Source organism: Epargyreus clarus, unplaced genomic scaffold (assembly GCF_041222505.1).
Source record: "Epargyreus clarus isolate Ecla_fem2 unplaced genomic scaffold, WU_Ecla_fem_2.2 ptg000003l, whole genome shotgun sequence".
Lineage (NCBI taxonomy): Eukaryota > Metazoa > Arthropoda > Insecta > Lepidoptera > Hesperiidae > Epargyreus > Epargyreus clarus.
The window spans coordinates 16,091,746-16,118,730 of NW_027332211.1; the positions used below are offsets into that span (position 1 = coordinate 16,091,746).

At 35.3% G+C, this 26,985-nt stretch overlaps 4 protein-coding genes across 5 annotated transcripts; 3 read left to right on the forward strand and 1 right to left on the reverse strand.

Moving 5' to 3' along the window:
* The first annotated feature begins 449 nt into the window (after window positions 1-449).
* LOC140755521 (uncharacterized) lies at window positions 450-4,539 on the forward strand. The gene is made up of 6 exons (XM_073090809.1): window positions 450-832; window positions 1,623-1,932; window positions 2,257-2,338; window positions 2,446-2,596; window positions 3,391-3,624; window positions 3,809-4,539. The coding sequence occupies exons 1-6, from the start codon at window positions 722-724 to the stop codon at window positions 4,283-4,285; spliced, it is 1,365 nt and encodes a 454-aa protein (XP_072946910.1). The 5' UTR covers window positions 450-721; the 3' UTR covers window positions 4,286-4,539.
* Window positions 4,540-5,188: 649 nt separating this feature from the next.
* Window positions 5,189-11,280, reverse strand: LOC140755530 (uncharacterized). Its single transcript, XM_073090819.1, has 8 exons — window positions 11,006-11,280; window positions 10,408-10,536; window positions 9,833-9,969; window positions 9,148-9,286; window positions 8,198-8,422; window positions 7,591-7,746; window positions 6,814-6,931; window positions 5,189-6,035 (listed from the first exon to the last, which is right to left on the reverse strand). Exons 1-8 carry the CDS (start codon window positions 11,135-11,137, stop codon window positions 5,800-5,802), a joined length of 1,272 nt encoding a protein of 423 aa, XP_072946920.1. The 5' UTR covers window positions 11,138-11,280; the 3' UTR covers window positions 5,189-5,799.
* Window positions 11,281-13,479: 2,199 nt separating this feature from the next.
* On the forward strand, window positions 13,480-16,291 carry Galk (N-acetylgalactosamine kinase). The gene has a single exon (XM_073090826.1). It carries the CDS (start codon window positions 13,982-13,984, stop codon window positions 15,434-15,436), a length of 1,455 nt encoding a protein of 484 aa, XP_072946927.1. The 5' UTR covers window positions 13,480-13,981; the 3' UTR covers window positions 15,437-16,291.
* Window positions 16,292-16,613: 322 nt separating this feature from the next.
* On the forward strand, window positions 16,614-26,442 carry eIF2Bdelta (eukaryotic translation initiation factor 2B subunit delta). 2 transcript variants are annotated; one of them, XM_073090845.1, is made up of 11 exons: window positions 16,614-16,893; window positions 16,989-17,023; window positions 17,956-19,332; window positions 19,890-20,033; window positions 20,319-20,455; window positions 20,990-21,089; window positions 21,447-21,626; window positions 22,623-22,750; window positions 23,914-24,091; window positions 24,750-24,930; window positions 25,638-26,442. In XM_073090845.1, the coding sequence occupies exons 2-11, from the start codon at window positions 17,009-17,011 to the stop codon at window positions 25,841-25,843; spliced, it is 2,646 nt and encodes an 881-aa protein (XP_072946946.1). In that variant the 5' UTR covers window positions 16,614-16,893; window positions 16,989-17,008; the 3' UTR covers window positions 25,844-26,442. The 2 variants fall into 2 exon arrangements, with proteins under 2 accessions (XP_072946946.1, XP_072946939.1); XM_073090838.1 differs by having other exon boundaries at window positions 16,623-16,893; window positions 19,890-20,042.
* Window positions 26,443-26,985: the final 543 nt, after the last annotated feature.

Below are 26,985 nucleotides of genomic sequence, written 5' to 3' on the forward strand. Positions count from 1 at the left end.
AAATCCGCAGCTAACCGTCTAATTAGGATCACGAATTTACATGTTTATTTACTTATAAGGTACAAATGAAATATAAAAATAATCAGTAATTAAATTAAACTATAGTAATAAATACTGATGTACATGTGTTATATGGAATTATGATAATCTCCAAAAACAGGTTGCTAAATGGCGCACCCATATTGAGAAAACTTCAGTTTCTCTGATATTTATTCCACGAAGAACCACTTCATGACATTACGAAAAAATATTACCAAATACTTTCGTTTTGACCTCAAACAAAAAAACCTTAAATAAGGGAAAGATTTGATGGAGATGGCTCTTATTAGTGATCGAAGAGATGGCTACACTAATATAAGGCTACAAACATAGACAATTATATCTATAAGAAGGCTCGTAGCCTCCACAGACTATAAGTCTACTTTTGTCATGTATGTCAATAAATAAATTGTCAAAGTCAAATGAAACAACCACAACAATACCAAACGGGTAGAATTACAAGTTTTAGAATTGTTTTTGTTATGATTCTACAAAATAAACGATAATTCATTTATTACTATTAAATTAAAAAACGTTTTCCTATTGGAATAAGGTAGTAAAATAAGTACATTACATATATAATCGTAAGGCACCTTTTCGAAGATTAAGCAAGCTTATTTTGCGAAACAGTAAAGTATCCCAGCCTGAACTTATAAATAATAATAAAGTTTAAACGGAAAATATGTCAAACGATAAGTTATGTCGTGCTTGTATGGCAGCAAAAGAGTCATTTACATATTTTTTAAATGAGAATGTATTTCCCGAAATCTACTGGTACTGCACATCAATTAAGGTAAGTTACATTTTTGTCATTTTTTTAAAAAACATATAGACTTCTGGTCAGCTTAATAATCTTTGCTGCCCATGGCCTTTTGTAACCTACAAGTACCATAGTAGCATAGTATAAGACCGAAGTTGCAGTTTTATTCCACTTGATATAGTAATTGTAACCCTTGTGTCTGTAACTTTTTTTTTTTTTATAATTTAGGAGTAGCAGACGAGCATACAGTCCACCTGATGGTAAGTGGCTACTGCCGCCCATGGACATCTGTAATCAACCCCAGATAGGATTAGATATTCCTACCTGAGGTCGGCCATAGATGCGCCGCTACCCCTGAGGACTAAGCTGGAACGCCCCGGTAAAGTCTGTCTCCCTTACCACACCCTTCAAACCGGAACACAGCAGCGCCTAACACTGCTGTTATTAGGTAGAAATAGGTGTGGCGGTGGTGCCGCCGGAGTCGAACCACAAAGGGTTCTACCACCCTCATAACTAACTAACTCTGTATAGAATAACGGTTCTACTAGAATCCAATTACAGATACGTCACTAGTCCTGAGAACTGAGAAGGTTGTTCTACTACCTTGCAAACCTACCAGACTGGTGCAAAAATGATGTATTGCAATGTATCTGCCTTTTCTAAGATTCCCTGTACATCTCATTATGAGGTATAAAATATTGGAATAATTATATTCAAATTTCAATGTGGTTTTGGAAAATAATTAAATACTATTCCCAGCTTTGGAAAGTTTCATACTAATTCAAAATATTTTGAATACTTTATAATTGTCTAAATTTCGCAGATCACACAGGACGAAAAGCTGCCCAGAGCACTTTGTAATGTATGCTACAACCTCTTATTGAAATTCTTTGATTTCAAACAAACATGCATACAGTCACAAAACAAACTACTAAGCTTCTATTCTACACCTGAAATAAAAACAAACGATGAGACAAACAACATTAGTAATACAGATTTAGAAGCAAGTCTAGTTGATAATTTTGACCACACTAATGACAATTCTGATAGTAATCTACCAGATGCTGAAGAAACCCTTATAAATGATCCAGTGAATGAATTGCCTTGCCCCATATTCATTGATTCTAAAGAAGGTAATTATTTAAAATAAATATAATTTATATTTAATAATCCTTTGTAATGCTGCATATTATTAATTAGAAAAATGTGTGCCATTTACATGGATGTTAAGTGCACACTACCTTCAATAAAATAATAGAGTAGAAGTCAACTTGACAAACAAATGCTTTATTTATTACCACTAAGAATGATTAAGTTTGAACACTGCTAACAAAGTTAGTCTTAATACCTTCAAATGGGAGCCACTAGTAAAAAAACTGCTGTTATTAGATACACATAGATGTGACAATAATGCCACTGTATAGTAACTACATAGCATATTTAATTTTCTTTGCCAGATCAACAGATTCCAGACTTGCAATGCAAAACGATCCAGCCAACCCAACCAGTTGTCAATCAAAAAAAGAAGATACAGAAAAGGTAATATTATATGCAGGTTTGTATTTATTTTCTATACCTAATATGTACAAGATATATCACTACTCACTACAATTTGGTTATAAAATTTTATAGAGAAGGCTTTTTAGGCTTAAGAGGGAACTGAAAGAAAATGGAATAACTCAAACCAAAACCAAGGCTAAGAAAACTAAAATATATTTTAGTTGTGATTTATGTGACAAAAGATTTCATTCAACAAATAGTTATGAAGTCCACAAGCTAACACATGACAGCAAAGAGGTATGTAATTAAACAACTTCAACTTCATCTATACAAGAAAGTACTTGCAGTCCTTCTAATGATAAGTGTTCACTACTGCCCAATGGAATCTGAACCAAAACCATAATATGGAATGGGTTCTACCTAAAGCCAATTACAGATGAGTTGCCACTCCTGGAGATTGTGATCGTTACCTTATATGTAAGTCAGCTAGCACATAGACATGTAGTAAGTTAATCGAAACACAGAACAACTATATTCCACTAATTTGAAAGTAATTGCTATTTTTATGGCCATATGCTTACCTCTATGATAGTGTGAGGTAATAAACCCTGTGTTAACAAGGTAATAAAATTTTTATTTTAATTGATAAGGCAAATTAACCTGTACTTATAATTAATGACACTCTATTTCAATTAAATTATGGGATATCAAAAACTATTCTATGTGAAAATTAACAAATAACTTTTTTTTTTTTTTTATAATATAAGAATAGCAGACGAGCATGCAGTCCACCTGATGTGGCTACTGCCGCCCATGGACATCTGTAATCAACCCCAGATAGGATTAGATATTCCTACCTGAGGTCGGCCACAGATGCGCCGCTACCCCTGAGGACTAAGCTGGAACGCCTCGGAATAGTCTGTCTCCCTTACCACACCCTTCAAACCGGAACACAGCAGCGCCTAACACTGCTGTTATTAGGTAGAAATAGGTGTGGCGGTGGTGCCGCCGGAGTTGAACCACAAAGGGTTCTACCATCTTTAAAACTATTAACTTAATGGTAATACCACCATTACTTATTACAATTTCAGCCATCTATCCGATGTTCTGCTTGCACCAAAACATTTATGACACCAAGTGGCTTGAGGCGTCATTACATGTGTAATCATACGAAAGTGAACCTGAAACATCTCAAATGTAAGATTTGTGGGAAGATCTCCAAAAGTAAGGAAACATTGACAATGCATCTAAAGACACATGAGGAGAGGCAGGTTTTTGTCTGTCATGTATGTGGAAAAAGTTGTTCCACTGCTTATACCTTGAAGGTGTGTTGTGAGTTAATTGTTGATTTTAATCGTTTATTTATTATTAATTACACAAATAATTATAAATTCACACGATTATAGAATAGTTTAAAAATCACTCATTACTATTTTTGAAATATAAAAAAGTGTTTAAAAAATAATATGATAAACTATAAAATTGTAATTACAAAAAAAATATTTTTAGACTCATCTAGAAACTCACAAGGAGAATCGAGAAAGACCATTTACGTGTGAACAATGCGAGAAGAAATTCTTTACTAAGATTATGCTGAATGCGCACATTTCGAAGCGACACATGGGTCGACGCTTCATATGCAATATCTGCAACTACCCCTTCACCGACAAGTCCAATTTGGCGAAACATTTGCTAAAACACGAACAGAAGAAAATACACAAATGCGGCATTTGTTTCAAATCGTACGGAGAGAAGAGTACTTTAGTGGAACATAAGCGAATTCACTCAGGTGAGCGACCGTTTTCGTGTATCTATTGCCCTAAGACCTTCGCGGCTAAGAAGAGGTTGAAGGATCATCATCGCGTTCACACTGGGGAAAAACCATACAAGTGTTCCCTCTGCAAACAGGCCTTCACCCAGTGTGGAACTCTAAATAGACATATGAAAGTACATGATAGAAATATTCCTGTTCCTGTTACCACTTAAAGTATAATAAGTAATTATGATATTTATTATAAATTTTATGCACAACAGAGGACAGTGAGCAATTTCATTAATATTACATTATGAACTCAAATTAATAAAACACCCATAACCTATATGGGCAATAATGCAATGAACAATTAATATAATTATAATGTCAAAATGGAATAAAAAAGATGTTTTGTGAAAGTGTAAAGTATATTATTCCTTTTATACAAGACTTAGTATGCTAAATAAAAGACTGAAGTAAAATTAAAGTATTTTATTTTCATAGAAAATGGCATGATCCGTGATTCTATCAGCTGGTAAATTTGTAAAAGTATATTTACCATGGACAAAGTATTCAAATAGAGTCACTTTATTTGTAATAATTAATCATTATACGTACAATAACGGAAAAGTAAGTATACATTGTTTACTAAATCTACAAATTACGCAAATGAGGCTGAGTTTACAGATTTTGATTGAATTCTGCGTTTTGTGTTGAAATCAATGTGCAAGTAGAATGACTTTCGCTTTATTTATTTTAAAATTATAATTTGCATTTGGACTCTATGTGGTTACTTTGTCTGTGACATTAACATATATAATATACTATCTTAATTTATAATTCTCTCTTTTTTATAATAATTTCATTATTCACACTGTCATAAATTTATATGTACAATACATTAGCACAGTAACTATAATACAAATTAATATAACATTGTGTATTTAACCAATTTGATTTCTTATACATTTAAATTGACATTTTTTACAACCACACGATTTTTCTGTAATATTTTATTTGTTTCAAACAAATTTTATTAGCTGAAAACATTACATTCAAATATTCTCATTTACTGAGTGATTGTGGATTAGAATATTATGAATTTGCATTTAGTAGGTATTAAATAAAACATTCAGAAATTACATTTATTTAATATTCAATTTATCATATTCAATTATCAAAAATATTGATCTTATATTGCTGTTGCTGGTGTGAAGTCGAAGACATACATTTAAGGTGATTTGTTCTTTGCGCATGTGAATCCCTGAGGATCCTAGTGATAAACATAGCTATAATAGCTATGATACAATTAATTATGTTATGATATTTCAATATATTATTGAGACAAATTAAATTATTTGTGCATGTGTGTTATTACCCGACACTGGCAAATCTAAAAGGAGGGTAGGGCAATTTAAAGTGCTTAATTGTCAAATTTGTAGGAGAATTGACCCGATAATATTTTCGATCGGTTACATGCGCTCTGAAACCGATGTGTGGAGGCGTGTGGAGGCAGCGTTGAAACTGAATGTTGGGTTGGTAACATCATAGAGCAAACGTCACGCGTCCTAATTCCAGGGCCGTAGGACTATTAATAAAGGACGTTAGTTGCATAGCATTGTGTCTTCTAAACATTGTTCAGTGTTCAGACATTCAAGAACTCAACTCTCGTACATACCTAATATATATAATATAGACGTATCTACTAAAAATTGGACGTTGGGTTGGTAACATCGTAGAGCAAACATCACGCGTCCTGGTGCCAGGGTGCGTAGTGTACGTTGAGGGTGTCGGGTGGCCGCAGTAACTCGTCCTTACCGTGGCCCTTCATATGGCGGTTAAGGGCGCACTTCTGAATGAAGGCCTGGCTGCACAGCTGGCACTTGTGCGGCTTCTCGCCGGTGTGGATCATGCGGTGGTTGCGCAGGTCCTTGCGCGCCATGAACCGCTTGGGGCACAGGTCGCAAGCGTACGGACGTTCGCCTAGAATACAATATACATTATTCTGTTTACTCTAGCGGCTTAAGGGGGAAAGGGGGGGGACGGAAGGGGCGGTCTGGCCCGGGCATCCGATCTTGGGGGATTAATATAATTTCTGAATGTTGTTGGGGCCTCCAAAACACAGTTGCTTAAAAAAAGGTCGTCAGAACCAAACAATCTATATGAAATGTGTTTCCGTCAGCGAAAAAACTAGGTCACCTAATCACAGGCGAACTTTTAACACTGGGGGCCTCCATTTAACTTTCCGCCCGAGCCTCCGATGACCTTAGTCCGCCACTGACAATTTACTTATATAACTACTCACTACTTAACTATAAATATTTCACTTTTACTTAGCAGATAATCATAAAAATATGGTTTGTAGCACTAAAATTGAGTGCAAAATATCTGTTTATTTTAAGAAATGTATATCGACGAAGTACGGCCATGACGTAGCAAACTTTAGTATGTCACGACGTTTGTAAACTCGTCCAGAGATGGCGCTACTAGTTCTGAAATATTTTTCAATCATGCTATCGAAGTATCGAAAAATACGAGCTCCGAACCAAGACTCGAAGCATAGTCGTTCCCCAAGCATAATCACCTATCCTAGCACAAGATCTACCTCTGCCAAAAGTATATTATTTACAAAATTAAATTATTATCATATTATTTAATAATCTATTGATATGTGTAGCGCCATCTTTTATTAATCTTTACATGAATACCACAAACACAAAAAGAAGACTAATTAAAGCAAGATCGCATTACCGGTACATACCTGTATGTGTCCGCATATGTATTGCTTGAAAACTTCTACTTTTGAAAGTCTTTTCGCACAATTGACACGAGAATGGTTTAACCGCCGAATGAGATCGCATGTGTTTCACTAAGTCTGCCTGCGGGGGAAAAATCCTTAATATAATTAAATGAATTCCCAAAAGAAACAATTCTGTACATCCGGACATTTATAAAAATAAATAGATAACTTTTTTTGTTGTGATTCGGCTCCAACAACAGCTCCACCATACCTGTTTCTGCCTAATAACAGCAGTGTTAAACGTTGATGTATTCTGGTTTGAAGGGAGGGGGTGGAAGGGAGGGGGTGGAAGGGACGGTCCGCCCCGGGCCTCTGATTCTGGGGGCCCCCAAACACAGTTGCTGAAAAAAAGGTTGTCAGAACCAAATAATACCGGTCACCGTATTTTTGGGCCATTTGTAATTATGTAGAACCAAATAAACTTTTTACACTGGGGGCCTCCACTCAACTTCCGCCCAGGCCTCCGACGATCTTAGTCCGCCATTGGGTGGCAGTAGCCATTTATCAGCAGATGATCTGCTACTCTAATATAATTAATAAAATTAATCTGGGGATATCTTAAGTCCTGTGACGACACTTTCGCTTCCGACTAATATTATATTGATTTTTTTTAAATAATTTACAAATGTTAATGATTATAATACTTACTAATACTAGATTTAAGTTCTTATTAACACACATGGATCAATGTAATCTGTTAAATTAAATTATACAGTTGTGAATACGTGTGTAAACAACCTTAATATAAAATCTCATGTCGCACAGTGTACACGCGAAGTTCTTGATGCCGGTGTGTCGGATGAGGTGAGTCTTGAGGTTGCCGGGCTGCGCGAACTTCTTGCCGCACTGCGAACAGCCGTAGTTCTTCTCCTTATTATGCGTGTCTATGTGCATCTGGGGACGGAACGAACATTAAATGTACTAATATGGACAAATCTATAGTCTGAAATATATAATAATAATAATTCTTATTATAATTAAATATGTACAAAAATGTCTTCAACTACACAAAATTAGTTAATTTTCTTTTGGCATAAATAACATCGATTTTGGAAAGATTGCATTTCATTAGTAAGGATTACATTAGAAAAGTAATGAGAGAGGATTATTTTTTATAATTCATGGTAAAAAGGTCTGCAGAGCTAAATAATGATATAAATACAAACGGTTAATTTGTAAGCATGAACGAAGTCGACATTATAAATCTTTGTAACGTGGATATCAGGAAACGTGAATAAGCTCGTGATACAGCGAGTATCTGCATAGTTTTTGCCACACGGTACTTGCGAATCTTTATCGGATGAATGAAGGGTCTACGGTGCTAGATAAGGATATAGAAACAAACCTTTAAATTATACGCCTGAACAAACTTAGCATTACAGAGGTGACAAGCATGTTTCTTGATGCCAGCGTGTATAAGCTCGTGGTTCTTCAGTACGTTGAGGTAGGCGAACTTCTTGCCGCACGTGAGGCACTGGTACTTGCGCACGTTCGTGTGTATTCGCACGTGGCTGTTCAGGTTGCGGAGGGTGAGGAACGTCTTGTCACAGTGTTGACACTTTATGTCCGGCTGGAATAGGTTTTATTCAGTTGTTTCATTATTTTTTATTAAGATTTCTTTAGCGATATTTAGTAGAGCGAATTTATTGTTTGCGATACAGCACGAGCCTCTTCAGATTGTTTATCTATTAAGAAAATACAGGTGGCTTGTAGGTATGAGACCGAGGAGATAAATTGTTACGCCAGAAAGAAACACTATTAGCTCACACTTAATGATTAGCTTATATTTAAACCACCGAGAACGTGGAGCGCGTGCGTATCGGTTGGAAGCTACAATAGAACTGTCAGTACTATGTAACATTAGTCGGCCGCCCCTCTAATGTTGGGTGCTACATCATGATGTCATAATGATTTAATATTCAATAAGAAAGGGTAGTAGTAAAAAAACACGTTAACCGTAACGTTAACCACGAATAAAAGTGTACATACTCCTGTTTATATAACATCCATTGAGTAAAAACAAGTGTTTTGAAGAATATTTAAATTGCCCACTAAACTGTACACTCTGCGTAAAACTGCTAGTCCGCTCTGAATATAGAAATGAATCGCGTCGCCATAGTAAACTGTATGACTACACCTGCTCGCAACAACTTCAGAGCGGTCTAGCAGTTTGGCATGGATTATACCACCTTACGACCATCAATCTACCCTAGGATGTTATGTTATAGTGAGCGCTTCAGAAAGACCCATGCCCCTTAGTGAGACATTACTATTTGCAAAGTAATCAAAATATACCTTTTTACCAAAATGACTTCTCATATGCGCTTCAAAGTTTTCATATTTCTGAAAATTCTTCCCACACTTCATACATTTCATCCTTTCCCGTTTCTTTGCTGTTGGCTCCACCATTCTCGCTGGACCACGTCGTCTTCTCCTGTAATTTCAAAGCACCTAAATATAAATTAAATATTATAATAGAGTTCTATAAGTAAATTAAAAATATATATATACATGAAATACACTTCAATGCTTACAATCTTGTAAAGCATAAGTAAAAGAAACAGTTTTGAATTATCTATTATTTTATTTGAATTCTATATTCGAGTTATAGCTATAAATATAGTGACACATTTGTTTATTCCTTGATCACATATAGGAGGAAATGCAGATATGAGGGAACATGAATATGTGCATTTCCTCCTATATTTCCATTCATACAACAACTATGTAAACTGATAATAATACGATTGAAGTATGAGGATGTTAAATGGACACCGCTGCCCATGTACATCTGTACCCAACATTCATATAGAACAGATTCAGCCTAGGCTGATCAGATGCGTCGCCACTCCTCACGGCTAAGATGGTCATCACATCTAGATAGTCAGTCAGCCAATATGAATATATTTTCTCAAATATTTTTTTACTTATTACTTTTCTATTGGTCTTAATCACCCAAAACTGATCATAAAACACTTACTTCACTTTAGGTGGTTCAATATTTTCAATGGGTATGTGTTGTTCCTGCATCGCCATTTCATCATTCACTTCTGTTATGTTCACTTCCAATAATTCATTACCTTCTGATAATGCTATTTGATGACCTTCTGGTTTCACCTACAAAAAATAAATAAGAACTACACTATCTATCTATATAAAAATTGGAGGATGTAAACTATGCCTATTTCCAGTAAAGTAATTTAATAATATTTTTCTTTCCTTTCATTTCTCTGGAAAGTTGGACATAGAAAAGTTTAAAGGCATACGATAAAAATATTATTATAAGCCTTTTATATGGTAGGTAGTATAGTATGATATGGTAGAAATCTCATATGAATTACTCCATTTTAGTTCTAAGGCATAGTAACTCATCTATCATGGACCTTAGGTAGCTCTTCAATTCTATCTAAGACTAATTACGATGGCTGTGGATACCAGTAGCGGTATATTTTACTCTACTTAAATATTCCAAAAAAAGCTACCTAATAACTTATAATAATAACTTTCTACTGAAAGTTATTATTATGTTTCATAATATAACTGAATTATAATTACCTGCAAGTTACATTGCTGTTTCAATATGATGTTGGATCTAACAACCACTTGTTTGAAGTAATACAGTTTGTTCAGCAAGTCCACACAAGTCTGGCATATCAACTGGGGTAACGGATCAGCTTCTAACACCTGGAAGAAAGATTAATATCTATTCATTTTCATTATACTCTAAGGGCTACGTTTAACAAATGTGCTATCATGATAGCCATATTGTTTTAAGTATAACAAGGCAAGACACTTTCATATTTGGGTCTTATACACTGACTCCTTACCTATAACAACCAACAAATCTTATATGGGATTATGAAAACAAAAAAATTGACAACACCTCCTCACAAAGCCTGTCCCTTTGTCCCAATATTTGGCCTCATAAAATGACCGTGGCCGCAGCAGAGCCACTGCAAGAGCAATGTCAAGACCACAATCATTGGCGCCCTGCCCAACCAGCCTTGACCATTGTTTTGATCAACAATAATGTTTTGTTTTCATAACGCAATGGCGCCAAACATTAACATTATATTTCTCCTTGGCCAGGCAGTTACAATTCTAAGGAACGAATACAGCGTACGAAAATTATTAAATAAAACTTAGTACTCACGTCAACAGATGTGCAGTATTTAAACACCTCAGCTGAGCAAACTGTAAACAATTCCTTCAGCGGCCCAGAGTCAGATAAACAAGCGCGGCAAATCTTCTTAAAATCTAAGAGAGTCGCCATTGTACTCAACATTTGATTTAGCGCATAGTTAATCAATTAAAAAGCGATAAGTTATTAAATTTCTGAAATAATCGCTTATAAAATGAAAAATAAAATTGTTTGCCTTTTTGTCAACACGTACGTAACGTTAGCACAGATAATTTAATATGTCATTTTTGACGGAATGGATTTTGTCAACAAAAAAAGTTGCTAGTTTATCCTTAAAAATACCATAAATATTATTGTATGATAATGGGATGATTTAAAAATATCTTAATAACAAGGATTATATTCATTATTTATACAAGATTATCACTTATATTATTTAATGATATATTTTTTTATAATATGGGAGCTACTTACCTACTTACCATTCACCTGATGGTAAGTAGCTACTGCCGCCCATGGATATTTGTAATCAACTCCAGATACGCTTAGATATTCCTACTTGGGGTCGGCCACAGGTGCGCCACTACCCCTGAGGTCTAAACTGGAACGCCTCGAAAAGGTATATCTCCTTTATCACACCCTTCAAACCAGAACGCAGCAGCGGTTTACACTGCTGTTATGAGGCAAAAACACGTGTGCCGGTTATGCCACAAAGGGTTTTAGTTCTACCACCTTCAAAATATAATAATACCTGATATGCGTTATTGTTATGTAATGTTTAGATTTTGCATCGCCGCTGTAACATTATTAAGTATGTGTTTCTGATTAAAGATGCTGGCGTAAAGTACCTTATCATATTGGGCAGGTGCTGGAAAGGTAAATTTCTTTCAAGAGAGCTTTCCATGTTGTTTTGTAATGAACTTCATATACTATATATTTAGAAAGGATTCAGTGGATTTATACGTTATCGTTATTTAGTGCCCTATTAGTGCCCTAGAATGGCACTGACCACTTATAGCCAGGTTGCTCGGATAATGGTTTGATTAAACCAGAGATTTAATGTATGCATTCAGCATTAATAACGTTGCAAATCGAAGATAATATATTTACATTTATGTATTTATCTATAATATATATATATATATATATATATATTGTGCAGTGAAAGACCTTACTCTACTTCTTATCTCAAAACATTACTCGAAACCTTGTTCTTCAATAAATTTGAAATAGCAGTACAAACATCATACAACATAATATATATTACATAGCTTTTGTTCAGGCAATTACACGCCTCCACAGGCGTAAATAATGTTTCTATTTGCGATAAACAGTGTGACATCACCAGACTACAACTATAGTAATAGTTGATATTATAGTTAGTTGATATATACCTACATAAAATGTTCACACTTTACAAGATTGAATATCGCTAGAATCCTTTTCGGATGATCAGAATACAATTGCTTAATTAAAGAAAAAGAGTTAATTAAACTACCCACTTTTTGAGGACAGTTGTAGAGAAACTATTCTGTGATCTACTGAAATTCCTTTATTTTCACAAAGAATATTTGCTTTCGTCTATATCATATAAAATTTGTAAGAAAATATTTCTACAGATAAGTTGTTATTTCTATTTAATTCGGAGTGTTAGAATATAAGTCAACAATTGGCTACTTGACACTTTTTGGGAAACTGTTTTAATGAATTCATATACGTATTATATATGCCTTTCATTGATCATTTTTTCGAAAAAGGGCTATTTATTAATAAAAAACATATTTTTATTACGGTAAACGGAACGTTACGCCAAAACAGGCGGTCAAGTGTCATTTCGTAGCGTGACGTCAACACATTGAAAATATAGAAATAAACTTCGACGTTACACATACTTCAGGTTTCGATGTGATCGACAGGTTTCGATGTAGTGACGTCACATGACATTTGAGGCAGCACTGTCGCCGTTTTGGGATTTAAAATCCACAGATAAAAAATCGAAAATTTCTTTTTAAAAATTAAAATACTTAGAACATATTAAAAAATAAACGAAATACTGCATAATTTATGTTTACTTATAAGCTATCATATCCAACATATTTCATATTTTATTGTTATAACTGTCAAGTACCCAATTGCCACTTCAGAGTGGTTCTTATAATCGTGTATATCCACTTAATACTTTTGTAGAAGGTAATTGACTATCATATAAGTGATTGATAGTCATCATTTGATTAACTAGTAGGTATATAAATTGGGTCACAGCTATAATATAACATACTCATGTTCTCCAATCATTTTACCAGTCATTTCTTTGTAGGTACGTCTAAAAAAACATGCAGGTTCGTTAATTGAATAATCTTTTGTTAAAGGAGGGGTCATAAAATTTTATGAGCAAGATGGTGGACAACTCAGTTCTTGATCTTGATAACCACTTACGTTTAGTTAAAATACCTAAATCGTTGCTAATATCATTCGTATATTATTATACTTATTTATATGGGCTTGAGTAGGTGATTTTTAAAACCTGTTATCTATGCATAACTGTACATCGGCACACATTTGTATCACCACTTCATCAGGCGCAGAACAGAAGCTACGTCATTTCAAAGCTATATTGGTCCGTAAATGTAGTTTTAGGTTATGTCTAATTTAATTAACGTAAAAAAAGGTTTGGTTTCAATTTAGTCGCTGTATTATAAAGTCACAAAATACATTGTCCAAAAAGTTTATATTGTGCTTCAAAACTAAATAAATTCTCGTGAAGTGCTGATGAGGGCCGTGGAGTTTTTCTAGTCGTGTTTACATCAATGTTACATTGAACAACATTTATAGATAACAACGCTCGTTTGTGAAACAATCGCTTACTCTGTAAAAAGTGAGTGGGTTCATACAAACTCAAAGCTGATAAAAGTTTCAGTCGTAAACTCGCAACTGGAGAGTGAAGTAGTTCCATTGTTTACAAATATTGTTCACGCAGTAACAACAAACATGAGCGAAAATACGAGGAACGATGAAGTATTAATTTTAAGTATTCCGAATAACGAAAGAATTAACAAGTTGGGAGAAAGGTTTTCCCTAGAATTTCAGTGCAAACCATCATTTTTCGCCAGAGTTCCAGGACGCGTTAATATAATTGGTGAGCATATTGATTACTGCGGATACCCAGTGTTGCCAATGGCTATAGAGCAAGATATATTAGTGGCGGTGGGTGTAATAACAGAACATAAACTTTATCTTCGCAATGCAAACAGTAAGTACGATAAGGTCGACATAGACATAAAATCTTTCGAAACAATCGACATCAAAGCAGATTCTAATGGGAAGCCGTTCTGGTATAATTATGTTCTTTGTGGAATTAAGGGAGCACTTGAACATTTGAATAAGCAACAGTACAATGGAATCCGATTGTACGTAGATGGTAATATACCTCCAGCCTCTGGATTATCTAGTTCATCAGCGCTCGTGAGTGCGGCGTGTCTTGCTTTCCTTCACGCGCAAGATGCTAAATTAAATAAAACGGAGATTGCTTCGTTATGCGCTAGGAGCGAAAGATACATTGGCACCCAGGGCGGAGGAATGGACCAAGCTATAGCTTTCCTCGCTGAAAAATATAGTGCACAGTATATAACTTGGCAACCACTTAATGCTACTCCTGTAGCACTCCCGGAAGATGCTTCTTTTGTTGTCGCACATAGTTTAGCGGAAGCGAACAAGGCTGCTACTAATGACTATAACAGACGTGTTATGGAATGTAGACTAGCCGCTAAAATACTAGCAATCTCCATCGGAATAACTACTGAAGAAACAATCATAACGTTGAGTCAAGTACAAAAACTTGGGAATAAAAGTCTAGAAGAAATGGTTACCCTTGTTAATAAATATCTGCCGAAAGACCTATACACAAAAGATGAAGTGTGTAAAATACTAATGATCACAGGAGAAGAATTAAATGATCGTTATTCAACGCCAAATACGAAATACTTGACGGAATTTAAATTAAAACAACGAGGTCTTCACGTATATGAAGAAGCGTTAAGGGTGGAGAATTTTCGAAAAATTTGCTTGCAGTTAAACACAAATTTATCTGTATCTAATGGCACCAATGGACATACTGAGGTCAAAGAGGGCAACGATAACACTCTCGAAATCTTAGGATCACTAATGTCGGCTAGTCACGAAAGTCTCAAAAACCTGTTCGAATGTTCACATAAAAATTTAGATATCTTAGTTGATATGTCTAGAGAACTAAATGTACATTCCCGGCTTACCGGTGCTGGCTGGGGCGGCTGTATTGTAGCTTTATGTCCTAAAGATAAACTTACAGATTACATTGAAAAATTACGTGCAGAATATTATGTAAAGCATTGCAATATAGATAAAAATGAAGCTAATTATTATGTATTTGCTACGTCTCCAAATTATGGTGCACGTATATATCAATAAAATATGTCTAAGAATATTTAATTATGACCTTTATAAATGAATAAGCAATAACATATTCTTGTCAAACTTATTTTTAAATACATTAATTGCATTTTTAAGTGTAGTATATGCGCATATTTAAACAGCTATAAAATATACTCGTAATCCAGACTAGTTATAATAATATAAATAAAAATGTTTTAAATGATAAGCAATATTACCATTAAAATATTTTAAAAGTATAAGATAGCTAATAGATATATTTTATTAGTGTTAAGTATTATGCATTTATTCTGATACGAGGTATTAATATTTAATATATTGCTAACTTATATGTTATATGTTTTATGTAGTAACCATGTAGTAACACATTAAATACGATGGAACCTGTAACAAAAATACTGTGTATACTGTACAATGGGTTTTTTGTAAACAACCTTTGCAAAAGGTGTGGACGCCGGCTAAATTATACGAGTTGACCATCTTAAGTCTTTAGAAGAAGCTACGTATCTGTGATCAGCTTCGGTCAGTTGGTTACAGGAATTCATGGGCGGCAGTGACCACCTGCCAACATTAGACTGCCAGCTCGTCCATCAATCTTATAAAAAATCATATATTATATTAGCCCGCGAGGTCTAAGCTGAGCTATGCTTTAGTGTAAATATTTTTTTATAAAATTTGTGGTACAAATTTGAAAATGTATTTACATCTCCATTATTTTAATCTAGTAAATTACAGAGAACATAATTTACTGGACCTAGAAATATAAACTTGATGAGTTACATTGAAATAGATGATTACCTATTATGTTTAATTAATTCGCATTCATATAAATATTGTACCATTTTAATATTAAATAAATAAAGTGATAATATAGCCTTTGTTTTAAACGAAAATCCCTCGATGTAAATTGCCGGTACCATGCGTTTGTATTTTGTCGTTAAAAGTAGTTTAGCCCAATGTTAGATTTTAATAAGAGTTTAACACTATCGTAAATTCCTAAATACAATATTTTTAGATTAAAAAGCACAGATGAACAAAATTTAATAAGTTTGCATTCAATATTTCATAGGTCTTTTTTTATGCAATCTATCGATTGCTTGATCATAATAAATATAATTACTCTTTTAAATATCATAAAATGGTTAATCCATTAACTAGAAGTGCTGATTGTATGATAGGAGTATAGGTGTTCTGTGATGATTGCAATGGAACGTGCTGTTGGATTGTTCGAATGCTGGATTGAAAACTAATTTTCTTTGAGGCACTTAATTTGAGCTGATTTTTGACAGTTGACGTTGACAATTTGACATTGATTTGTAAAACAACCTTTTTACTTTTTTGTGGTTAGAATATTTTTCATTCATTGTTTTCAATTTGCTTATACATAATAATAACTTGAGATTCGCAGGCTCCTCAAACTAAATATATTCTTACATCGAGTAGAAAGTATTTCATTGTTTTGCAGACAATTTAGGGTAAGTTATTTTTTACCTTGGCATTGTGGAATAATACGAAAATACAGTTTTTATTGATGTGACAAGCATTTTCTATAATCTATTTTAATTTTTAGCTTACCGAGGACAAGCAGCAATGGGTTTGTCTAAGGTATTTTAGATTTTATGATATTAATATATATCATCGACATCACAAAGTTTCTGATGCAATTATTATAGGTTATAATACAACAGTTGTTAGCAACAGTTGCCACATACATCCTCAATAATGAAGTGACACATGAAAATAATAATCATGCAACTTAGACATTTTGTTTTGAAATCTGAATCAATTGGCATTTGTATGTTAGTTAAGGCTATATTTATATTACTTTCATGTAAAAGAAAGCTACAAGACTGATTTTTAGATCTTTATTTGGTGCAAGTTTTAGAACTCTGCATTCGAAGGTGGTAAAATCTTCTTTGGTTCTCGTTCAGTGGCTCCACTGCTACACCTATTTCTGAATAATGGCAGCTGTGTTATGAGCTGTTGTATTCTGGTTTAAAGGGTTTGGTAAGGGAGACATACTTATCCGAGGCTTTCTAACTGCTACCCTTCGCTACCCCTGAGGACTACCTCAGGGGTAGCAAAGCATCTGTTGCCATCCTCAAACAACAGTAGCCGTTTAACATCAGGTGGACTGCATTTCTTACTCCAATGTTATAACAAAACCTTCATTATTGAGGATATAATATATACTATGTGAAAATAATCCTGGGCAATCTTCTATATTGCATGTTCTATGAATGTGATAACTTTCACAATTTTTGATATTACAGCTATAACTTGCTTCTGCCTTCCTAATATCAGTCTAATTAAAGTTTTGTAAGTGTAATACTTTCAATCTTATCTAGTAATTCATTAGTTAAAATCATTGCTAACTTTTTAACATCTTATCATTATGTAGAAATTCGTGTTTCATAGTATTCATATAAAAATTAAAATGAGATCATAGGCCCAATTGTGTGCGAAGAATTATTTGGGTGAGAGAAGATTATAAATTTGATGATGATGTTGCATTTTGTGTTTTATTTCAATTTCAGGAAGAAATAGACTTAACTGAGGAATTGAAACCATCAGCATCTCAAAGGAGAAGACTTAGGCGGAAGAAACTGCAGGCTGCAAAAGCTGGGATCCTAGATCCTATTATAGATACGGATTACAAGAGTATATCTACTTCTGTTGTATTGGACACTGGGCCGAGTAAAAGCATTACTCAAAAAGCTATAGTTCAGCCTATCGCGAAGAATCAGGTGTCAAATGATAATCAAAGACTTATATGTGAGGGCCAGGTTTTTAACAAAACTCAAAATTCTATTTTCAAGAAGACAATCTTGAATAACAACCAAGAGCCAAAATCTAAGGATCCTATAACCAAAAATCGTAAAGCTTCAATCGATGACCAGGTTTTAACCATTAAACAGAAATCCAATGGCTCGGTTCATGATTGCAAAAATCATGAAACCAAAATTGATAATCATGTTCACATAAAAAAACAGAATTCTAGTTCTGTAATTAAAAAGCAAAAAATTGAAAAAAAATCCATTGAACCCACTTTTGAATGCTCAAATCCTCTACCAAGTAAAAAGAAGAAATCCAAATCAAAGAATTTAATTTTGACTGATAGTCAAAACATAAAACCTGAGGTTCCAGTTTTAACAGAAAAACTGCAAGCGAAATCTGAGAAACCCGTTTTGACTGAAAAAAAGGAAATAAAGTCTGAGAATACTGTACTGATACAAAATCAGAAAACTTATCCCGAACACCCAATTTTGATTGAAAAGGTCCCAACTAATTTTGAAAATCTGTTGAATGAAAATCATAAATCAAGAACTGAAAATAATATTTTGATTCAAAATCAAAAACTCAAACCCGAATGTGTTGAGATTAATGATCGCACAAAACCTGACAATTTGGACATCAATAATATAGCACTGAAATTACCTACAGTTGTGACTGAAATCCAAAAACCAGAACTAATAAGTCAAGACATGGGTAAATCAAAGGACATGCAGGAATCTCAAAAAGAGCAAGAATTGAGCAAGAAAGCCGAAAATACCTCTACAGAAGCATCTGCAACGTCCAGAGATGATGTTAAAGCAGCCAGAGAAGCAAAAAAATTGGCCAAACAAAAAGCCAAAAAGAAAAATGACGCTAAAGGTGACAGTGCTGAAGTAAAGGATGATGTACCTAAAGTAGCTACACAATCTTCAGACAAAGAGAAAGTGCCACCAGTAATTGAAGCCACCATCAATAAAACAGAAAATAAAGCAGAAAAACCTGAGAAAATTGAACCAGCCATTGATATAAAATCTAAGGAGAATATTCCACCTCAAAGCAAGGCAAAATCAGCAGATACACTACCGAAGCAAGAAGGAAAGGTTGCACTTGAAGTAAAAGTTCCTAGCACTGATGATAAGGTAAGGACTATTGATAAACCTTGCTACTGATACTGATACATTAAAGGAAGCATGTAGAATTTTCAGTATTTATGACTATTAACGCTTAGTGTATGAATTTAGGATTATAATATTGGAAGTATGGGCTTGGCCCTATATTTAAATTACCAGTAACTTTTCAAAGTCATGTATGTTTTAGATATTACTAGCTGACCTTGTAAACATTGTGTTGCCATATAAATTTAAAAAAATGTTAAAGGTGATCAACCTTAAACCTATGAAAAATAGATAGTAGCCGATTCTCTGACCTACTGAATATGCATATAAAATTTGGTGAAAATCGGTAAAGCCATTTCGGAGGAGTATGGTAACTAACATTGTGACACGAGAATTTTATATATAAGACTATAACTGATATTACACATTTCTAATCATGAAAGAAAGAACATTATAAATTTTTCAAAGTTATTTAAGATCTACGAATCTTCTGTTAAAACACACTATGAATGTACTATAAAAGATTGCTGAAATTATTAGGAGACTTACAATCAGTTATAATATATTTTTGATGTTTTCAGGCAGAAGGTGGTGGTAAAAGCAAGGCAGAACTCCGAGCGGAGAGACGGGCGAAGCAAGAAGCGCAGCGGGCGGCGAAACAAGCAGCTCAAGTGAAGGTGGCAACCCAACCTCAGGCGAAAGAAGAACCCGCTAAAAGCAAAGAGGTGAAGGAGGTTAGTTATGTGTGTTCATTAGATTAGATTTGATGTAAACTTGAACAACCAATACACTTCAGGTTAATGTCAAAAACTTCCAAATGTAAAGTGCTACAAAACGAAAAAGCCCTCCAATCGTGAATAGGTGAATAGCCATATTCCCTAACAGTGAGCCAAAAAATATGTAATTTATGTATCCTACAGACCCGTTTTTCAAAAGTTTCATACTAAAATAATGTCAATTTTTATCTAAGGGATACAAATTGTATTTAATGTTCTATGATTTTTTTGTAGGAAAAATCTCCTAAGCCAAAAACAGTTGACAAGATTGCAAAACCAAAAGTCCAAAGTGTCCAAAAAGTGGGCTGGTTCCAGCATTTAAATGTCGAGAAAGATAAGGAGTTTTTGAAAAATATTCCCATTAATTCAAAGTAAGTGCCTTAATTTTACTAGATCAAGTGTATCTCTGCCAATGCGTTTGTTAAAATATAGGATCGTGAAATACTTTAAATAATAAAATCTTATTTTCTTAGCTCAGACACATCTTTATTTCTTTAAATATTTGACAAGAAGAATAAATCAGAAACATTACCAAAGAGTTAATAACCTATGATAATACTTTTTCATCATCGTAGGTTACTACTATTTTCTACTTAAATGAAGATTATAATATTTACTTATTTTCAACAGCATTCCTCCCTCATGCACAATATTATAGGAGAGAAAGGAAGCCAATATCACTTTTTATTAAATCTGTAATACTAAAATCTGTTTATCATATGTCTACTTAACTTTAGTCTAAATAAGCAAATGTAATTTTCAAACATTTCCTTTTTGGTTTAGAATTCAGTTAATTATGTGAGTGTCTTTAAAAAAGCTGTTATTTCAATAATTCTTCCATTTTTTTTTTATAAATGTTACACTGTGGTCAATGTGGTGTGTTAAAGAAACTATATTTTTTTCAGTTTACATCCTGCTGTAGTCAAATTGGGCGTACAGTTGGCGTCGCACGTCGTATCTGGATCCAATGCAAGATGCATTGCGTTACTTGATGCGCTTAAAAAGGTTATATACTAACATAAATATAACAATAAATTCTTATTTATTTTTGGAAACAAAAGTAGTAAATGACCTGAAGTAATCTAGATTTATATATATTCTATACTATTTACATATAATATTTTATTCAGACAGAAATCATTCTGAAGTCGATCCTAGATGCATTTTTCCCCCTGAGGTCTAAGTTAGTACACCTTCCGAAACCATATACATATAAAGATAGTGCCCCAACATTTTAATTGAGAAAAATTCTGCTAATAAATAATCATCTTATTTTTGTCAACAAAATAGATTTACCCCATTATCAATCAATTAAGCAATTATATCGTAGAAAAGTCTCACATCGTCAGTATCCATACCCAGATGGTCCGCGACTACAGCCTGCCCGCGCGCACGGAGTTCGCCCGCGGGCTGGAGGCGCAGCTGACCGCCAGCGTGGACTTCCTCTGCTCCATGCGCCAGCCCACCGCCTCGGAGACCAACGCGGTCAAACACTTCAGGCGGCAACTAACCCAGCTACCCAATAATGTGGATGAGTTTGATGTAAGTATCTTGTGAATAAGTAAAATTTTGGGTCACCAAAAAAGATTTGAAGATAGAACCCTTTGTGGTTCGACTCCGGCGGCACCACCGCCTCATCTATTTCTGTCTTATAACAGGAGCGTTAAGCGCTGCTGTGTTCTGGTTTGAAGGGTGTCGTAAGGGAGACATACTTTTCCAAGACGTTCCAGCTTAGTCCTCAGAGGTCGCGGCGCATCTATGGCCGAACTCAGATAAGAATCTATTCCTATCTGGGGTTGATTACAGATGTCCATGGGCGGCGTAGCCACTTACCATCAGGTGGACTGCATGCTCATCTGCTACTCTTATATTATATAACCGGTTTTTATTTTTAGAAGTTATATTTTTTATTTCAAAAATAATTTAACAATATAAGCTGTAATAAATTAATATGTAGTCTTTTTGTATTGTAAGACAATTTTAATTATTAAAAATACTATTTCCAATCAAAACTGTTTGTTTCTAAGATAGTCTAAAGAAACAGACAGGCAGACCTAACATTCTGATAAAATGAACTGTACCACCCTAAAATTACATTTTTTTTTTTATATTGGTGTAGCTATTTCACCTTTTTTTTATAATATAGGAGTAGCAGATGAGCATGCAGTCCACCTGATGGTAAGTGGCTACTGCCGCCCATGGACATTTGTAATCAACCCCAGATAAGGTTAGATATTCCTACCTGAGGTCAGCCACAGATGCGCCGCTACCCCTGAGGATTAAGCTGGAACGCCTCAGAAAAGTCTGTCTCCCTTACCACACCCTTCAAACCAGAACACAGCAGCGCCTAACACTGCTGTTATAAGATAGAAATAGGTGTGGCGGTGGTGCCTCCGGAGTCGAACCACGAAGGGTTCTACCACCTTGAATTGACATACATTTAATGCTGCTGTTATAAAGCATAATTAAAATTAATAAGGCTGTCATGCTTCAGGAGTCTCATAGGATTTCACTACCTCTGAAAAAAAATTTTTACAGGCAAAGAAGAAACTGCAAGAGGAGATTGATAGGTACATCCACGATCAGATAGACAAGGCGGGCGAGGCCATCAGCATCTATGTCCGCCAGAAGATCTGCACTGGAGATAACATTCTCACATATGGATGGTACGTTCTTTGTTCAGGCAATTTACTTTAGTCAGCTTATTCATTAGTTTGGAGTATCTATACTCTATTTCATTAGAGCTATTTTAGAACACTAATAAGATAATATTAGGTCGTGTTTGTAACATATGTTTATTTTTATACCATCATGGAGAAATCTTATTATTTACTTATTTACTCATTATTATCATAATAGCATTTACGTTAATTAGTTTTACACTGCTTTATTCAGTTTAATGGACATGATAATAATAACATACATAGAATATCTCAGTTGAAATGGAATATTTTATAAATAAACAATTATCATTACCTGTACATTTATTGACGTGTGTACTGTATATACGTCTGCGTGTGTTCATCATGCATGTAGGTATCAAAATGTTACAGTAGTCCCTGTAATTCCGGGACCAGATTAGGGCTATGGTATCCCCTAGCCTGTCGTAAGAGGTGACTAAACGAGGGCTCCGGGGTTGCGGGCGGCAAGAGTGGGAGCTCGGACCGGCCGGCCAGCGACCCCGGGAAGGACGGCGGTGTGGTCGCATAGCGTCGTGAACACCAGACGGTGTGGCGAGCCCTGAACTCACCTGAGCGGAACCCGAAGGGGCAACACGTTCAGAGGATTCCGGTAGCGTTCCGTTGGAAATCCCGGAGTCCTCTTAGCAACGCCGAGGACGGCTATCGCGGGGGTATTAGTGCTGTAAAAACTTCACATAACCCTGTTTCACTCCCACGGCACCGGGTACCTTTTGAAGGTTAACAAAATATATATAAAATAAATTAAAGACAAGAACAAATTAAAAAGAAATATATTAATTTTGCCGGAAACCAGAAATATATTACTTTAATCATCGACAAAAGTGAAAATTTATTGTCTATCGCGAGGCGTCGTATTGACGTTTAGGCTCGTGAAAGCCCGCTCCACATTCTCCACAACACGAGAAATGTGAATGTGGACCTGATTTGAATCGGCTCCACATGTTTCTCGTGATTTTTTCACGTTCTCGCGAGAATGTGTAGCGGGCTTAATTTGTGATCTTACGCTGATCGCCTGCACAGGTTCAAAAACTGCACAGCTCTATTGCCACACACAGTCCGGTGTGTCTGTGCAGGATCCAGTGTGCAGGGCAGACATAAGTAAGGAGTGCGTGTGCGTGTTGTTGCAGCTCGTCGCTGATCGAGCGCATCCTGTGCGAGGCGTGGGCGGCGGGCGTGCGGTTCCGCGCGACGCTGGCGGGCGCGCGGGCGCCGGGCGGCGCGCGCGACATGCTGCGCCGCCTGCGCGCGCGCGGCCTGCCCGCCAGCTACGTCGACATCGCCGCGCTCTCCTACGTCATGGGGGATGTGAGTTGGTTTTGTACACGCTAGTGTTATTTCACACGCTCCTTCCGGTCAGTTTTAATACACGAAACTAAACGCGACGATTACGCGTTATGGTAAGTAGGAAAGAAATTAAACGTAATTGAATTTTACAAAATTTTATAAGAAAGTTAAGTACTTAATCACATTTGTGAATTAAAAACTATGAAATTATATGAGTAGTATGTTAGTACTTGCCCCATATCCATAATTTATGCTACACCCCATAATTATGTCACATTATAAAATATTGTTTTACATATACTGTTGTGTAGGAAATTTCACGTTACATTTTTTTGTCTACATTCATTCATATTTCAAAGTTAAAATAACTAGCATAATTATTTATGCCAGACGGCATCTTTCATATCTGTAGATATGAAATAATCATGTGTAAATTTTCAGTTACAACCATTTAACAGAAATGTTTTTATGTCAAAAAAATACAAATAATATAAAAGATGACCTACGCCATGTATTAGTGTAAATATAATTTCGTATGGTTTTTTAAAGATGATACAATTCTCTGTGGTTCCACGTCTTGACGGAAAATACAGCAAGTCCTCAAATCCTTGCAAGCGTTAAGTGGAACGTATCCACAGACAGAATATTGTGAACTGAAAGCATTGTGTTGGTCGTGCAGGTGCAGAAGGTGCTGCTGGGCGCGTGCTCGCTGCTCGCGAACGGCGCGGTGCTGGGCGCGGCGGGCGGCGCGGGCGTGGCGCTGGTGGCGCGCGCGCGGAACGTGCCCGTGCTCGTCGCCTGCGAGACGCACAAGTTCAGCGAGCGCGTGCAGACCGACGCGTTCGTTTACAATGAGATTGGTAAGACTAAAACATGTATCACACCGATGATTCCCAAATAGGTCGCTGTAACTCTTTGTCGCCTGCGTGAAGGACAAGTTCAGCGAGCGTGTGCAGACTGACGCGTTCGTTTACAATGTGATCGGTTAGAAATAATAATGCCATATTTACCACACTAGTGATTCCCAAATAGATCTTGACGCTTTGCCGTTTGCAAGACGCACAAGTTGAGTGAACGTGTGCAGACCGACACGTTCGTTTACAATGAGATCGGTGAGAAATTATCTGCTACTTAGACTATAGCTGATTCCGTTCTGGATCCCTGTGTAGCTTAGTCTCCTGCGAGACGCACAAGATCAGCGAGCTCGTGCAGACTGACGCGTTCGTTTACAATGAGATTGGTGAGGAATAATAATGTAATATATACCACACTGCTGGTAATAATGCTCCTTATACTCTGACTCCCCGATATATCCCCGTGACGCTTAGTCGTGAGGGACAAGTTCAACGAGTGGGCAGATATCGATTGCTATTAGATAAGTGCCACAAATAAACATCTAGTCAATCCCAGAAAGAATAGCAGCTTTACTTCAAATACTTCTACATCTTATCACTCAGTTGAAATACCGATAAAAAATATCTCTTATTGTATTTATTCAATCTCCATTTATCATGTTTACTTACAAATAATAATATAACGGTAACTATAAGCCAATAACATCATACAGGTGACCCAGACGACCTAATAGACAAATCGGACGAGAACTCCCCACTAAAGGATTGGCGGTCGCATCCGAACCTGTCGTTGCTGAACCTGACGTACGACCTGACGCCGCCCAGCCTCATCACCGCCGTCGTCACGGAGCACGGCATCCTGCCCTGCACCAGCGCTCCCGTCGTGCTTAGATTCAAACTCTCCGAATATGGCATTTAGATGAACTCTACCTTAAGCCCGCTCCACATTCTCGCGAGAAAAGCACGAGAAACGAGAATGTGGAGACTATACGAATCGGGGATTTTGTCGTTCTCGCGAGAATGTGGAGCGGGCTTTATAGTGTTTATGTGTCTATGGACAGTTCAATTTATAGTGAAACATCAGTATGTCTATGCTACAACCACCATGATACAAATCATAGGTATATATACTAAAGCTTGCTTCTTTCTTATTGGTGGACATAGTCATTTTCCACAACTGTCTTGGAGCATATTTTACCACAATAACAATATTATAATAGTATTAGTGGAGTATTGCTATTATAAACCCACCAAAAGAAATAAATGCATCATACAAACAACTTAAAATAATTGCAATGCCAGCCCCTTGCCCTTATCTTGGCTGACACACTATTCTGAGAAAGTTAAAAAAACAGTTCCATTATTTATGGTTCCTTAGTTTTTTTTTTCACAATATAGTACATTATGGTACTTTTTTGTTAGTCTTCTAGGTCGCTATTAACCCGAAAAAGTTCAAGTAGTGACCACTTCTAAACAACGGCCTTAGGTTGAATAAAACCCAAATCATTGATGAGTGCATCAGCTTGTTTTGTATTACAGAGAATCTCTAACGAAAATAATTTCTTAAGAGGTCTATAAATTGGATTGTCTGTAGAAATGTCGCATAAAATAAATTGATATTATATTCAATATGAATGTTACTTAATATTTGAACGCTTTTTGAAGACTTAAAACTTCAATAAAATAATATATTGATTATTGATGTTGTATGAATTATAATGGACATGTTTATGAAAGTATAAGTTAAATATTCATGTATCTAATCAACTTCGGGTAGAATATAAGAAACTGTCTCTGCTGTATGTATTTAACTATTTAAATTAATTTTGTACTATAAATACTTACTTAATTGTACATTTTATGTTAAGTTCCCACTTCTTCTGTTAATAAAAGTTTAAACTACATATTACTTTGTTTTTTTATTATATTGATTATATCTTTCTTTATTTTTATAACAGTGAATAAGATAATTCTACAGAAAGAGTAAAATAGATTATAAATATTTTTCAATAGAAAAATTATATAAAATCTGCCATTAAATCTTTGTTTAATGCCAATCTT